The sequence below is a fragment of the Epinephelus moara genome, chromosome 14 (genome assembly GCF_006386435.1).
Source record: "Epinephelus moara isolate mb chromosome 14, YSFRI_EMoa_1.0, whole genome shotgun sequence".
Lineage (NCBI taxonomy): Eukaryota > Metazoa > Chordata > Actinopteri > Perciformes > Serranidae > Epinephelus > Epinephelus moara.
Window position 1 is genome coordinate 3,366,535 of NC_065519.1, and position 16,634 is coordinate 3,383,168.

General features: G+C 42.2%; 1 protein-coding gene across 1 annotated transcript in view; it reads left to right on the plus strand.

Moving 5' to 3' along the window:
• Nucleotides 1-16,634, plus strand: part of LOC126401106 (neuronal PAS domain-containing protein 3) — a 453,646-nt gene that overhangs the window by 409,944 nt on the left and 27,068 nt on the right. Inside the window, exons 7-9 of the mRNA XM_050062200.1 lie at nucleotides 1,917-2,035; nucleotides 9,033-9,226; nucleotides 13,780-13,886. Of these exons, the coding sequence (XP_049918157.1) occupies nucleotides 1,917-2,035; nucleotides 9,033-9,226; nucleotides 13,780-13,886 (420 nt within the window). The remainder of the gene's footprint in view (nucleotides 1-1,916; nucleotides 2,036-9,032; nucleotides 9,227-13,779; nucleotides 13,887-16,634) is intronic.

Sequence of the window (16,634 nt, forward strand, 5' to 3'; positions counted from 1 at the left end):
GACTGGACGGAGGCCATCATCAAAAATGCTCACATGTGCAGCGCACACTTCATATCAGGTTAGGGAAAAAGTATTTCCTGTTGTAGGGATGAATAAGGTTATGTGTATTAAGGGTTATCATGTCCACCTCATCAGAAACTGGGGAGGGATTAAGAGGAATATTGGATTTCTCTGCAACGCTAACTTTATAGCACATTAGCTAATGTTAGCTTCCATAGCAAAACAAACAAGTGTGGTCCTCCTTTGTAAGATTGGCTTCCTGTGACATCATCCATCCACTGAGTGAGTGACCTGACATGGTGCGTTGGTAAATTCAGTCTGACGCTCTACACTAAAATGAGAGCCCTGTTGGTGGAAGAAACGCAGCGTTATATTTCTACATGAATGAACCAACGGTTAAGTTAATCACACATTCACTCCGCTCGACACTTCTGAGCTTTGTTTCCACATTACATGCATCAGTCTTAAAGCAGTTACAGCCCTAATAATTACTGATACAACAACCCAAATGCTAGAATAGATGTACGTGTGCAAACCACATTGTTATTTTATATTTGTACGTTTCATACACAGTGTATGTGTTGAAATTTTACATTTCTTTGTATTTTAATTTCCAATCTGATGTTGTGATAACGCTGTGGTTAGCATGTGGTCAGGTTTAGGCACAAATAACACTTGGTTATGGTTTGGAAGGGAACATGTTTCGACTTAAAATGTTTGGTTCGTTTGTGACAAACAGTCTTGTTGTTTGTTGGTCTTGAACAGAGGTCTGCAGCTTGACAGGCGCCTCGTTAAGGTCACGCTATCCACCATCCCCTCCACCTCCAGATGAGAAACTCTGTTCTTGTACACGTAATCATACGTCACTTAGGAAATGTAGTTATGTGTGAAACATACACAAATGTAAGATATCAGGGGTTTGTAGAAACGGATATGTAAACATTTGACTCAGGCAACTGTACGTTAAGTGTTGGGGAGTGGATTACATCAATGAGGGTCCTCACAAGTACAGTAACAAAACCAGGATAGCTGCCCAGTGTGTGTGTGTGTGTGTGTGTGTGTGTGTGTGAGATGAGACGTTCCCCAGCTGTCTCTCTTCCCATCACTCCCTCTGATGGATGGAGAAGTTATGAATATGCAGTTGATTTCTGGTGCTGATGGCGGCTGACAAATGGAGCGTCTCACCTTCAGGAAACCGCTGCTGTTCCCTGACTGGACTCTGCTCGCCGGGCGGAGAGGAGGTGGAGGAGGGGGAGGAGGGGGGCGGTGAAAAATAAACTTCCTGTGTGGGATTTGTGGTTTCTGAAGGATGCAAGCGTCACAGTTGGGTTAAAGCAGAAACCTTAGTGACTCTTGATATCGCTGATAAAGACGGTTCAGCTCTAACAAGACTTTTACTTTGACAGTTGTGATATAAGAAGATTACAGCTTTCAGACCAGTTGTATATTTCTCCTTAACACACCTTTTAATTTGTGTCTGAACATCCTGTTTGTCTTGTTTTTCTCTCGTCTCGCCTCCTGACGTGTTTTGACATTTCGCTGTTTGATTGCCACGAGCTGCTTTGAGATGACTGACAGTTTGACAGCGGCTGTGATTGGCCGACGGGTCCTGCTGACAGAACGGATGTATTTATTTGTTTTACACCGATTAAAATCATTCCACTCGGGTTTCAGCACTTTCCACCACTTACCTCTTGACGCTGTGTCGGCCCTGATGTGGAATCTGTGTGTTTATTTGATGCTGAAACTTCCAAATTGACAACTTTATTCATTTATTAATTTTCCAAGAAAACATCCAGGGTGGAAAATCTAATAAAGAACTGTGTTCCTGATGTCTTCTATAAATGTTATAAAGTTAAAAACAACTGTAAGTCACTTCATGTTTGTTTGTTGCTGTGTGTGTGTTTGTTCCCCAGTGGAGTCCAGCAGTCCCAGTCTTCTGGCTCCTGATAACACTCTGGAACGATCCTTCTTCATTAGGATGAAGTCAACGCTCACGAAGAGAGGAGTGCACATCAAGTCCTCAGGATATAAGGTGACACTCTGAACACTTTCATCTGTGCTTCATCTCATTTGTTCCAGACCATAGATGTATTAGGAGAACTGGACACAGCATCAAGCCTCCTGCAGACTGTCAGAGTTGATCAATCTTACAAGTTTAGTGCAGCTACACTGTGTGACATGGATCTAATAAACTTGGGTAAGACAACAAGTTCGATGTCTGCAGACTGTCTGATGACAGCGCCTACGACATACGATGCAATATCTTCCCATACTGAAAACAAAATGTCTGAAAGAAATATCACTGAAATGTCAGAAACATTTTAAAATGTCTGAAAAAATGTTGATAAAATATTTTAAAAAAAAATATCATTAAAATGTCCAAACAAAATTTGATGAAATGTCCAAGAAATATTTTTAAAATGTCCAAAATAATATTATTGAACGTCAGAAAAATGTTAACAAAATGTCCCAAAAATTGTTGAGAACATGTCCAAAAAATATTATTAAAATGGCCAAAAAAGTGTTATTGAAATGTCTGAAAAAATGTCATAAAATCTCCAAAAAAAAAAATGTTTAAAATAAAAATTATATTTTATATTAAAATATCCAAAAAATATTAATAAAATGTCCAAAAATATATTGATAAAATGTTAGAAAAATATTATTTGAAAAAAGATGTCAGGCGCACACTCTAAGACTCGATGCAAAAATATTTTCTTTTATTCAAGTACCAACGTTTCGACTAGACCGTCTTCATCAGGGTTTTACAAGACACTGAGCTACCAAACATTTTATAGGACACATTTCTGACAGTGTCAGAATTTATCCCAGGCTGTGTTTGATCGCAAGACTGTGACAAAGGCCATCTTTCAACCTCTCTTTTTTTTTTTTAAAGAGATAATATAAGAGATAATTTTACCAAACATTGAGTTTGTTTTGAAAATGAAAACAAGTACAGATAAGGAACGATCAATAAAAACAAAAATAAATAGTTCAGACACCTGTGAAATGAAGGTGATTTAATCTTCAGCACAGGAAGTTCAACTGATCTAAGAAAGTGGAACGGAAACAACTTTGAACGCAGCTGGTGTTGAGACAAACAGACAGATGCTGTGTTTGTGTTCACTGTGCTGGGTGTCACCGCGGGGATGTAAATATGTAGCTGCAGTGTGACCACACACACACACACACACACACACACACACACACACACACACACACACACAGGATCAGTGTTAACATGCTAAACCTGCTGACTCTTCCTTCACACTCTGCGAAGACAGGATTATGTGATCTGACCAACATCTGTGTGTGCGTGTGTGTGTGTGTGTGTGTGTGTGTGTGCGTGTGCGTGTGCGTGTGCGTGTGCGTGTGCGTGTGCGTGTGCGTGTGTGTGTGTGTGACCTCCTTGAAGACAGAAGAATATATTATCAGTCACTGGCTTATAGTCTTACTATCTGTCATCAAATGAGGTGATCCATATGGAAATCTGTAATCCCACCATGGACAATAGGTACTCCGTGTGTGTGTGTGTGTGTGTGTGTGTGTGTGTGTGAGAGAGAGAGAGAGAGAGAGAGAGAGAGAGATTGTGGCTGTGAGTATGAGACTTTGAGTCAGAGTCCTGCACAGGTCCATTTTTGAAAACCCATACCCATGTGACCAAAGGTGGTCTAGGGTCACTGTGACCCAGTCCGTCTCATTTCATGAATTCATAAAATATCTTAAGAACGCCTCGAGGGAATTTCCTCAAATTTGGCACAAACATCCACATGGACTTAAGAATGAACTGATTAGAATTTGGTGTTTGGAGGTCAAGGTCACTGTGACCACACAGAACATGTTTTGGCCATAATTCAAGAGTTCATACCCCAATTCTGACAAAACTTCACACAAATGTCTAACAGGATAAAATAATGACGTGGTGACATTTTGTATCCAAAAGGTCAAAGGTCAGCTTGATTGTGACATCATCATGTTCTGCATAAAACACTTTTCTGGACATTATTCAGTGTCATATCTCAGGAACAGAAGGGGAGACATTTGGTCAGATACTGAATTGGTGACTCTAATCTTGAAACTGTGCTGATTGTTTAGATCATTGGTTCCCAACTGGTGGGTCGTGGTCCAAAAGTGGGTCACAGTTCGATTCTGAATGGACCGCAAGTGACTTGCAAACTGTCAAGTGAATTTCCAGCACAGAGCTTTTATTTTGAAGTGCTGCTTTCTGCTGTAGAGTGAGTGACTAACGGACAGCTACTTGACAGAGACAGCAGACTAGCTCAACGATGTGGCCAAACACAAGTATGATGCTGAAGATATTAAACTGTGCGGACCTTGAGCTAATGAGTAAGGAGAATTCTGGACCCCGTGACTGGACCAGTTGGGAACCACTGGTCTAGATCTTCTGTGTGTGAAGGATCTGTGTTTTCACAGACATGGATGGAAACTGTAAAAGAAACTTGACATGTTTGAAGCCCACAGTGGTGGTACTAGATTTTCTTATTAAGTCTGTTTTAGATCCAGTAACCTTGGGTGGATCTCGTTCGTGTGTGTAGGAATGCTTGTATTTTGTGCGCAGATAAAGGAGTGTGTGTGTACAGTATGTCTGTGTTTTCAATTTGTGTCTGTGTATGTGTGTGTGTGCTTGATCTCAGTCCTATAACAGGTGTGTATGACCGTCGCAGATCGAGAGGCGGGATTAAAGAGGATTTCCTGGGCTGCTGTGTGTGTGTGTGTGTGTGTGTGTGTGTGTGTGTGTGTGTGTGTGGTCTCTCATGGTTTATCCCTGACTAATACACTTGATTTTCTTCAAGGATGAAGTCTTCAAGCTGCTGTAACTTTATTGTCAAAGACAGAATGTCAGAGTTTACAGAAGTAAAAAGGATTCATTGATTCATTCTTCAAATTAATGTGTGACTAATTCACCAAATTAATAAATTAGTATTGCGCCGCCATATTTAAAAAAAAAAAAAAAAGAAAAAAAAAGACTAGTTTCACTATTAAACTGAAAAAAAAGAAAAAAATCAGGAAGTGTTTTTATTTTTCTGTTTAAACAAAATAAAAGCATCAATCAATGACGATTGGTGTTTCATTCTCATACAGTCTTGTGTGTGTGTGTGTGTGTGTGTGTGTGTGTGTGTGTTGTATACCATGTTCCACCTGGCAGACTCAGATCACATGCAAATCGCAGCAGAGGCAGAGACGCATATAAATATTCATCCACACGCGTGCATATATTACTACACACATTTGCACTCAGTGACACACACATTACTGCTACACTAACACACACACACACACACACACATAATACAGCGTTACAGTTAGTAGTTTTAAAGCCGTTGTGTTGCAGCAGAGACCTGGAGGTGGAAGACGCTTCCTCCTCCTCCTCTGTTACTCTGCAGAGGTGCCCTTGAGCAAGGCACTGACATGTGTCTGTTCACAGTTTTAGCACTCAGTCCTCACAAAGTGAACAGTGGAAGCTCAGTGATGTCGTGCAGCCTCACTGTGTTTATATTCTTTTAATTTGTAGCAGAAAATATGAAAGAAACATAAAATCACCTGAATAATTTTGTATCAGCTTAATGAGCAAACATTAATGAATTTATTCATAGATTTTATTTTCTTTCTTTCAGCAACTAAAGCATGAGTAATGTTTTTATGCTTCTGTTTATGAAACTAAAGCACCTTGTAAAGGTTAGGAAAAGATGGTGGTCCTGGTTGTGTCTGAAGATCAAAGTATCCTCACACAACAGTTCACCTGGTATCCGATAAATTGGCGCCCCACAAATCACATTACGTCTTTAACTTAAAGTTACGTCATTGACATAAAGTTTTTGAGGTTATTTTCAGGCGGGTAAAGTTACTGTGGTTAGGTTTAGGAACATGGTGAGGACGTACCTTGAAATGACTCGAAGTTCACACGGTTCCGAACACGTGTCTCCAGGGGAAAGTCCTGTGTTTTGTGACCCATCCTGTAGTCTACTTGTTTCAGATTCCTTTATTATAATTGTTGTCAAGATTCTTAACAGTTTTGAGTTATTCTGAATTTAGTCCTACTGCATTTGCCTAAGTTGATGATGTCACTTCCTTATGGGAAGATCCATCGTTTTGTGCGTTCATGCGCAAACGCGAGTGAAACTATCAAATATTGTATGTTCCCTGAGTTATTACTAGTGCCAGTGACTCTTTCAACTGTTCCTCGACTGCTGCATGTTAGACTGGATACAGACGGACATGACGGCATATTTCTTGCTAAAGCCCAGTTCAGACCAAAGATTCGCAATGACACGAGCTGACACATAAAACTACTTGCAATGCACTGTTCCGTAACGCTCTAAAAACCTGCCGAACCAATTCACCTAGACGAGATGGTGTATCATCTCTATGCAACAGCACGAGAGCTGTTCTTGTGCACAAATTCACACATATCCCACAAAACCATGAGCCAGTAATTCATGAATAGCCGTCATATTGTGGAAAGCTGCGATCACGCAATAAATGTGCTGACAGGAGTGAAGACGGATGCTGAGATTGTTGCAGGAATGAGTCCAAAAACCTGGAAATGCCGACTCCCTCGTCTCAGTCAGTGGGTTTTTTTGTTAGCTGCCTGAAATAAGGTCTGTGGTTAACACAAGCTTAAGAGATTTCATGTTTTGTTCTACGATACTCGGCACTCTGTTAATTTTCAAACTCACTTTAGATTAAACCATGCCCACTTTTGCATAACGAAAGCTGGCTGCAAGACACCAAGGCTGGATAATTAGCTGCCAGCCCACTTCTAGCCAGCATCATCAAAAGAAAGTGCTGATAACTAGCTTGCGCACCCATGGAAGTACTACATGGTACCTCTGGCTCATTCCCCGTCACTCAGAGACCACAAACCCAGAAACCCCCACATGGATGTACCCCACCATTCCTCCACGTCACTCCCCGAGAAAGTTTGCTGATCTGGGGTCAGGGGGCTGGTCCAGAAACTGAAGGTCTGTCTCCATAAAATATGAAGCTAATTATTACATTAGCTTGGAAAATAGTTATATGGGTAGGTAAAGTGGAACCTAAACCAGCTCTGTGTCGCCGCAGTGTGTACAGGTCAAAACCGGTGGACCTCTGCCTACAAATGAGCTCTGGACGCTCACAGCTTCCTGCTCATTCCCCGGCAACAATATGGCGGACCTCCCTCAGCGTATCAGTGGGGAGCTCCTGGCACTCCAGGCATGTCGAAAGGCCAAACATCGTTTATCAGCACACACTGTACTGATAAATCTGTTTGCAAATTGGTAAAAGTTTCCCTTTAACAACAGTAATCCAAACAGCAGCTGTCAGTAAAAACAGATAAAGACGGGGGGCATACACACGTAAACAAGACACAGGTACATAAAGGAGGTAGGGGAGCATCGACACCCAACGTCTGTTTGACCCTCATCCAAAGAAAGGGGAAGTGACACCACATTTAAAAGACAAGCAAACATTTCCCCGGCGAGCAGCAGCTGATTAACATTTCTCGCAGATCCGTCGCGTCCGACAGACTTTTGAAGCTTCACACGAGTTTAAAGCTCTGGATAATTACACCCTTCACTCTCCCTCTGTCTGTCATCTCCTCTGTTTCCACCTCTCCTCTGTCTCTGTCTCATTCACTTCATCCCTCGAGTGTGTTCAGGGAAAGAACAAAAAATGTAGAAAAAGAGAGGTAAAATTACCCTAAAGTTATCCTCAGTTCACCTTGTCTTTATCTGCACTGACCTCTGCTGCTGAATTCAGTCTGTGATCAGTGACTTTCAGGACAGATTTCAAACTGGATTTTCACCTTCTTTTCCTGTACGTATAGATATAAAAAGTTGGGGCCACTTAAGCAAATTTATAAGCCCTGCATGATCATAACTTGTTTTATTGCAAAAAACAACACATTAAAGTGGGGTTGTATGAGGTACTTCTCCATAATCAATGTATTAGCAACAGTAGATGGCAGTCGGCACACCACCAGTCACCCCAAGTGGACAGAAGTCTGACACGGAAGCTCAACATTGTACTGATGTGGACGGGGTTGGCAATAAAACAGATTTTAGTCACCTAAAAAAAGTCCTGCCTAAGACTAACAATATCAGTTTAGGTCTATGCTCTACTGAGAGTATTTTCACTGCTTTACCTTTCTGTCAGACAGCGATTTTGACGGGAACTAAAGTTGTTATATTGATCTCTTCAAAGCCAGACTCCTTTTAGAAAAACCATGATTTTTTTTTCTAAATCTAACCTTGTGCTTTTGTTGATGACCCAGCGTGGGTTGTGGCGTCCTGGCATGTCAACCACAGATGCGGGAAGATACCTAGCGCGTAATTTGTAGACATGAAAGTCCACTAACAAAGTGGCGACTTGGGATGAGAACATGTTGAACAATGGCAGCCTTCAGTGCTGCAAAATCTTTAAATAGAATTCTGGAAAAAAATTGTGACCTTGAAATTGAAAGTCAAATCCAATCGTGGATTTGGAGAATCTCAACACCCCTTGACATAAAATTGGGACAAGAGCACAGACTGAGAAATTGTATAGTTTTCATGGTTTACATGTCTCGTTACGACCCCTCTCTTTGACACTGGAACTTCATATCTCTCTTCCTGTTGAACAGATTTTATTCTTTTCAGATTTAAATGTTCAATAGGCAGAAACACCTTTTTATATATGGCTGCTATTGAATGGAATAAACTTCCAGCATCTCTAAAACTGACTGAAGCAAAGTGCCCATGGCCCTATGTGTCTTTTATTTCTGTATGTAATTTAATGGATGTCGTATTATCACCCGTCAGTCTTACCTGACCCATCTTGCGCCCCCCAGAGGATCACTTTGGAAATAAACCTGTGTCTTTATTGTGTAATTTAATCCTCGACAGTTGTAGATGTGTCTGATAACTGTCTTCAGATGAAGCAGTTTTACGTGTATTTTATGATTGTCTAATCAATCTATCTTTCTATCTATCAATCCTGTCGTCTTTAAACCCCCTGACCCCTCTGTCTGTGTTTTTTATCCCGGTCAGGTGATCCATGTCACGGGGCGTCTGCGCATCAGGATGGCTTTGACGCACAGCCGCTCGGTGCCCAATCAGATCATGGGGATGGTGGTGGTGGCTCACGCCCTCCCACCGCCGACCATCAACGAAGTTCGCATCGACTGTCAAATGTTCGTCACCCGAGTCAACATGGACCTCAAGATCGTCTACTGTGAGAACAGGTAGGAGCTGAAAGTCAAAGTGAACAAAAAGTCAAAATTCAAACTGAATTATAAGTTAACAGGTGGCTGCAATTTTTCTGAAGGTTTTACCGGTTTCATGTTTTTAAGAGCACTTTTTTGTGATCTTGAAATGAGGTCCTTTTTATCATGAAAGCGCTCGTGTGGATGAATGAATATTTCGCTTGTCATAAGCTATGAAAAATGGAGCGAGACTGAAGAATCCACTCGGCAGATACATTGCTTCACATATAAGAAATTGCATTAGAGAAATGTGAAAGTACATTTGAGTTCATTTAGAAACAGTGTTGTCATTACAAAGTTTGTCCACCAGAGAGCGCAGACACCTTTAATCTTCAGCTGTTAAATGTTTTTACCCTTACCCTTTATTCCAAGTCGCCCTCTTTTGCCCTTTACTTAGACAACCCTTTAAGAACCTGATACATCATTAGTAGTTACTGATAAGTAACTATTGCAATAATGACATTATCACAATAACATTTGCCAAAAGCATGAACACTCGCAATTTGTTCACAGCGTAAGTTTCACGCTATCAATTGACCAAACAGGTAATCAGAAACAAAGAACACTGCGTCATTACCAGGTCACTAGCAGCACTCCGTAGGCTAACGTTAGCAACCCGTGCTCCTACCCTGCTGATATCAGAGGAGCCGTTACAACTGCAGCATCTCCAGTGCTGGATATTAGTTAAATTTCAGGCATTGTATGCTATCAAAATGCAGGACTGCCATTTGAAAATCAGTAATAACATAATTTCTGCCAAGTAACTAGTTAGCTAACGAGACATCAGCATACAAGCGATTTCTTTTGTTATGCTTGTGATCAGTGTGTGTTAATGCGTTACAAGCAACGGAAGTGAGGAAAGTAAACAAAAAGCTAAAGTCAAAAGGGGAGTGAGACCAAAACAAACTTGTTACAGAAAGTACTATTTTTCTTTATCCATTGAGCTCTTTTTTAATGGTTTGTGTTATTGTTCACTGTGTTGTTAATGTGCTAACTGGCTAACTAGCATCAAGATGATCTTCCAGTTTCTCTTTCTGAATGACGATTACTGACGACAACCATCTGCTGCCGTTGGGAGAGTCATTTCCTCTCACGCAGGCGCAGAACGTACATGCTGGTTGGTCATCTGCTGTAGTCTTTGCCATGTGTTCATGTGCAACTTTTTGGCTGAGACAAACTTAAGCTCAAACCAGCGACTTAACTATAATGCCAACTGGGTAAGATCTGGAGAGATGAGATGTGGAAGCACGCTGTTGAAAGATGTACTCTAATGGAGACGTGCTTTCAGTCGAAATGTTTCTGCACCTTGTTAAAGCCTCTTACTGAAATTTTATTTTTTGTGAAACCACAAAAACCAAGAACCAGAAAGTCTGTTTGTTCTGGCCGACCTGAGCTCTCGTGTGTTGCTGTCAAGATTTTTTTTATCTTTTTGTTTTGAGAAACAAATTCGAAATATCCATTTTTTAGAGCACCAATGTCAAACATAAAACTCCATTTTACTGTTTCTGCATTCATGTTTCACAGCCGCTCCCGTTCAAGGGAGAAAAAGAAAAGTTGTCTCCCTTGTCGGAGCTTCTTATTCATGAGGAAGTCTGACCCAATCCTCCCTGGTTTAACAGTGAAATATGTTGCTGATGGATCTAGCTCCTTCGCTCTGTCCAGATAAAGCAGATAGGCATCAGGATCTCGCTCAGGAGTTAACCGGCCGACCGGGGGAGATTCATATCAGGCACAAAAAAAAAAAAAAAAAAAAAAAAACCTTCATGTTTTATTATAAAAAGAGAGGAAGGAAAAAATGATAGTAGACAGATTGCTTTTTTTGTGGATGGAAAACGGGACACAATGCGAGGCAGATGATGATATTCAATGCGGAGCGACAGAAAGCATCTCGGCGGCGAACAGACAAGCGTCGCTCCCATTACAGCCCCATTTTGAGGATGAGTTTCTAAGAGAATGAGAAAATGGGAGCATGTTTTTTTTCTAAAGAACAGAGTGTGCTGTTATCTGCCTGCCAGACATTAGTCTCCCCCCCAACCCATCAGAATGATACCGGGGAAATTGTTCTGTCTATCCTGTGGCGAATTTGTTCAAATTAAACCTTTTAAAGCTGATGTGTGTTACCTGTACAATAGACAGACGCGCTTCAGTCTCTGTTGTTGAGTTATTAGCTTTTTTCTTCTTCTCTGAATCAGTTTTTTTTTTAATGGCTGAGCACTAGAACCGTGCAGAGAAAAGTGTCCCAGGGTGACAAGTTAAATATGTTAAAGTTTCACAACATGCAGGTAACTGGGGTGCAGGTATGGACACACAGTCCAGTCGCCAGAGGAGTTTGTTGGCACTGTACGTTTCTGTTAACCATGAATATGTTACATTTTTACGTTTTATGACTTTGTCATTGGGAGGTGGAGGGATTGGTGGTTGGCGTGTCACCTTGGAGAGACACCTGCCAAGTTGCAGACCGCTGTTCGAGACCAACAAACAACAACACTGGTCGTGACTTAGCAAGACATTGCTGTGTCCAGCGGCTTTTCAGAAACCAAAGGAGGGTGTGTTGTAGTGACCCATGGCTGGTTTTCCAATTGAGATAGTGTCTTGGACACCCTGTATTTTAGACCAGAACATGATCTTTTCCCGACCATTACAAAGGGTTTTTTGTGCCTAAACCTGACCACATGTTAACCACCGTGTTGCTGAAATGTTAAGTTTAAATGTATCCTCTAAATAAAAACATACGGGGCGTCGGTGGCTTAGTGGTAGAGCAGGTGCTCCATGTACAAGGCTGTTGCCGCAGCGGCCCAGCCTGTGTCCCTTTGCTGCATGTCACTCCCTCTCTCTCTCTCTCTCCCCCTTTCACACTTGTCTGTCCTATACATTAAAGGCTAAAAAAATGCCCAAAAAATATCTTTAAAAATTAAATAAATACATACAAATGTTACGTATCTGGGGTTTTCAGAAGCGTACAATGCCAACACGTTCTCATCCCAAGTTGTCACATATCGCCGCTTTGTCAGTGGACTTTAACGTTTACATATTATACACTAGGTATCCTCCTGCGTCTGCAGTTGACATTCCAGGACGCAACAAACGCTAGGACCTGTCAACAAAAGCTTATGGTTATGTTTAGGTAACAAAAGCCAACACGTTCTCACGCCAGATTTCCACTGGATGCGTGTCCGTTGCAGAACGGCAGCGCTGGTTATCCGCTGCGTGCTCCGCCGTCCGTCAATACCCACCGGCTGCGTTTGCTGTGCGGAGCGGTGCAGCTCCGCCGGAAGACATCTGGGTGCATTGCCATGATTAATATCTCCTTGTCCATGGTGTCAACGGGGTGAAATGATGTCTGAAAACCTCTGACCTGTTGACTTCAGGCCTGCCTCTGCCCATTATGTAGTTTTCAAGGTGTAGTGCAGGGAAATATGATCCGCGGTGAACACTGTGTATTTTATTTTGAAAATTAACCCGATGTTTTATTGTGTTTCTGTGCATGACTTCCTGCCCCGCACGATCTGCTTTGTGCTGAATTGCTGCGTTGTGCTCCGGCGTCCGGCAAAAATAGAAGTCCTGCGTGTCTGTTGCTCCGGAGTGCCGGAGCTGAGACGGAGCCGGAACGCAGCACAGCCGCAGCCGGTGGAAACACACACATTGACTAGAAATGAATCCTATCAGCTCCGCTGCCGTGCCGGAGCGGAGACGCAACCAACACGCATCTGGTGGAAATAGGCCGTCACTCGGACCTCGTCACATATTGACATTTGGTCATGGACTTTCCACGTTGAGATGTGACGCGCAAGGTACCCTGGGTGTGTTGGTTGTTGACGTACTGGGACGCCGTGTCAACTGCAGCCTAAAGTCTCTTTCAAAATAAAAGCGCTACATCAGTACTACACCGCCAACTGATGTTTTTTTTCCTTCAACAACAAACGCATGTGGTAGGAACAAAGAACAGGGTTTGGCTTTAGAATCTAAAGGGAAGTGAAAAACTGGCTTCCCTGGTGACCATCTGTGGTTGTTGGACCCATCCACCCCCGTCCCACCAGCCCTACTCTGTTGTTGTCCTGCCCTGTTTCTCCTTGATGTCGCCAGACACCGTTAGACAATAACAGCCTCTGGCGGCGTATCATGCCAATGTAAAATGACAACTTTTTTTTGCTGGTGTCTGACGCCAGAAGTCACTGACCAAGGGCCGTTTTTGACAACTTTAGAGGGAGACTGGGTTGCAAAAGCACGTGGTAGGGTTTAAGAAAAACAAAAAACATAATGGTTTGGCTCTACCTACTTTTTCTACCTACGTTTTAGGTTCTTAACCAATTTACTTTTGCTCTGAACAGTTTAAAATTAGGTGCAGGAACCGCAACGGAGCCAGTGTAAGTAACCCCGTCCAGCGTCGTATCATATTGCAGCAAAAGGTTGCTTATGGCCTGGGTGTAGAAAATATCATGTTCATATTTCTTTAGAGAACCTGGTAAAGAAAATATCACAACGATCTCCGTAGAGAGTCTGCACATGATCACATGTTGTTCATTTTCTTTCAGGATCAGCGACTACATGGACCTGACGCCAGTGGACATTGTGGGGAAGAGGTGTTACCAGTTCATTCATGCTGAAGACGTGGAGGGAATCAGACAGTGTCACCTGGACTGTGAGTACCGTCACCACCTGACTACACACTCTGCACTGATTGGACAATCAGGTCAATGTATTGATCATTACAGGGACATTCTTGATCTTTAAAAGCAGCAGTTTATGAAGAAAAAAAATCAACTCAAGATTTAATTATGTGCTTGTTCTGGAGTGTCTTAGTGTATCCCAGTTGCCACTGAAATATAGATGTTCAGACATTTCCATGGCAACTGAATCTGCTGATGATGTGGTCAGAACCTCCAAAACAGTCAGCACATCCTGTGACATGTTGGATGAGACTTTCCAGACATGTTTGACAACATTATGTCTGAATCAGTCTCTCTCCTAACCAGTGTTGGGCTCGTTACTCCACAAATGTAATTCATTACTCGCTACTCTTTTCAAAAGTAATAATATTATGAGTGTCAGTGTAACCGCCAGTAAGTGTAGCTAAGGCTAGATTTAACCTGTGGGTCTTCAGTTGTCTGTGACTGGTGTTTTCCCAAAGATCTGCCTGACAGACGTAGAGTCACTTGTGGAGCAGCATTTCATCCACCACAAATCCAACCACAAGCTTCATTAGCTTTTTGTAGCTGCCGCTGTCCATGAATAAAATCCAGTTTGGGTTGTTGAGCCAGTGTAGAGCTACAGGCGATGTCCACGGCCGTGTAGGGCTAACCTTTGGTGGGGTGTATTTCCTGGAGCTTCATGTTGTTGGGCTGTCGGTCGTGGTTGGTGTTTCAGACGGCAGGTTTGAAGACACGTTTTTCGCAGTAGTACGACTTCCTGCGCCAATACTGTTTTTGTCATCTTTCCTCCTGACAAAATTAAAGTATGGGAATATTTCCAGTTACTTAAGGTAAGCGTTTCTACCCTCCAAGCGTCAGACACTGATGCAAAGAAGTCAACCTTCAGCGGTGGTATGAGACGACCCAGGCGGCGACATTTGTTGACCCTCCGGGCAAAACTGACTCACCTTGGAGCCCGCCGCTCGTGTGAAACCAAAAGTCAATCGAGTTGTTTTAATAATAAGGACGTGGTTTGCTGGTATATTTAGCACACTATACTGGTGATGTATGTCACATGACGCTAGATTACATTAGTGACAAACGTACTTGTTTTAAACCGTGGCGTTTTTTAACCTAATCACATGCTTTTGTTGCCTGAACCTGTGGAAGGAAAACTAAAAAGTTTTTCACCTATGTTGTGAGTTTATTTTGAAAAAGAGTGTTTGCATTTAACGAGCAGAAACTGTTCATTTGCTGTAAAAACAGAAGTTTATTTTGAAAAGACACAATGTGTGTTAGGAACATGAATTGACACGCCGATTGATTTTTTGATTTTGGCTTTTGATTTTTAGAGTTGGGAGTGACGGTGTGTCGTTAGTCCAGCAGACAGTCTTCTCCTGTGTATCTGTGTATCTGTGTAAGAGGAATATTGCAGCAGCAGTATTTCTAGATTTAACTTTGAAAGTTAAAGGCCACTTAAAGAATCTTTGCTCTCCTGTATCTTTGAAAAGTTTCCTCACAGCAGCAACTCTACAATCTTATTACCCTTGTCAGGAGGCATAATACACTCTGCCTCTCCGACACACACACACACACACACACACACACTCAGAGGCAGAGACTTGGTGTCCCTGTTTAGTGGCTGTCCGGATGATTTGCGGCGTGCTGTTTGTTGCTGCAGTCAGATCTTTACTGTGGTGGTAAAAGCTGAGGAGGCGTTCAGAGCTGCACAGCGTTTCACGGCGTGTCGGAGGCAGTGAAGGCGTTTAGGCGGAACGCCAAATAATAACAACCGCACAGCGAGGACAACATGCTGATGGGATCAAATCCTGTCTGCTGCAGCTGATTACAGTCAGATACAGTGAGCAATGTGCTCATTTGTTTTAACGCTGTGAGTGCTCTCTGTTGCTTTAAGGTGTCACTTCATCCTGAAAGGAAGCTGCGTTCGCACAAAACCTTACGTGAATGTTCTTTATTTACACAAATGTGACCACTGCAGTGTTTTGCTGCCAGAACAGTTTCCAAACTTTGTAAGGCCTCGAAGGGCCGATGCAGAAAAGACGTGTGCGCACAAAAACCATGCGTACGTCTTTTCCACACAGACAGTGGCATTTATAAAGGAAGAATGTGTGTACGTCACGCATTCTTCACAGCAGGCGTACACACAGTTTTACCCAAGATAGCTTTGGCTGATATGAAGGAGGAGATTACATATTAGCTGAGAGACAGGACACATTGTTTTAAGGTTGTTTGTGTAGCTTACACTGCGTTCTCTAATCAGTCAAAGGTGCATTTATTAAGCTGATCTCAACTCATTTATGAGTGATACATTTCCGCATTATTTTTATTCACCTCCCTGTAAGTGATGGTGTAATTTTATCCTGTGGAGCATTTTGTAAAGTCAGTTTCCACATGAGCGCTGTGAATGAATCACTGATCGTCCTTCTGATGTTTAATAATAATGATATCAGAATTTTACTGCGATAATGGTTTGCAGAAATATAATTAAATAGCGGTAAGGACGCTACAAATATCCACAGTCGTGCGTAATGACGGCTGCTCTGACTGCACTGCAATGTTTAAGGGTGTTTCTTCATCATCTATGTTGAACTGTGGGTGTGGGAATGAGGCTTGTGCACGTGAGCCCAGCGCCACAATGATCGAGGTTTATAAAAAAAATTAGGTGAAAGCAAGACTGTATAAATCTGACAAAAAAAACATGCATATGCACATGTCAGTTTAAGTCATGAATCTACTGT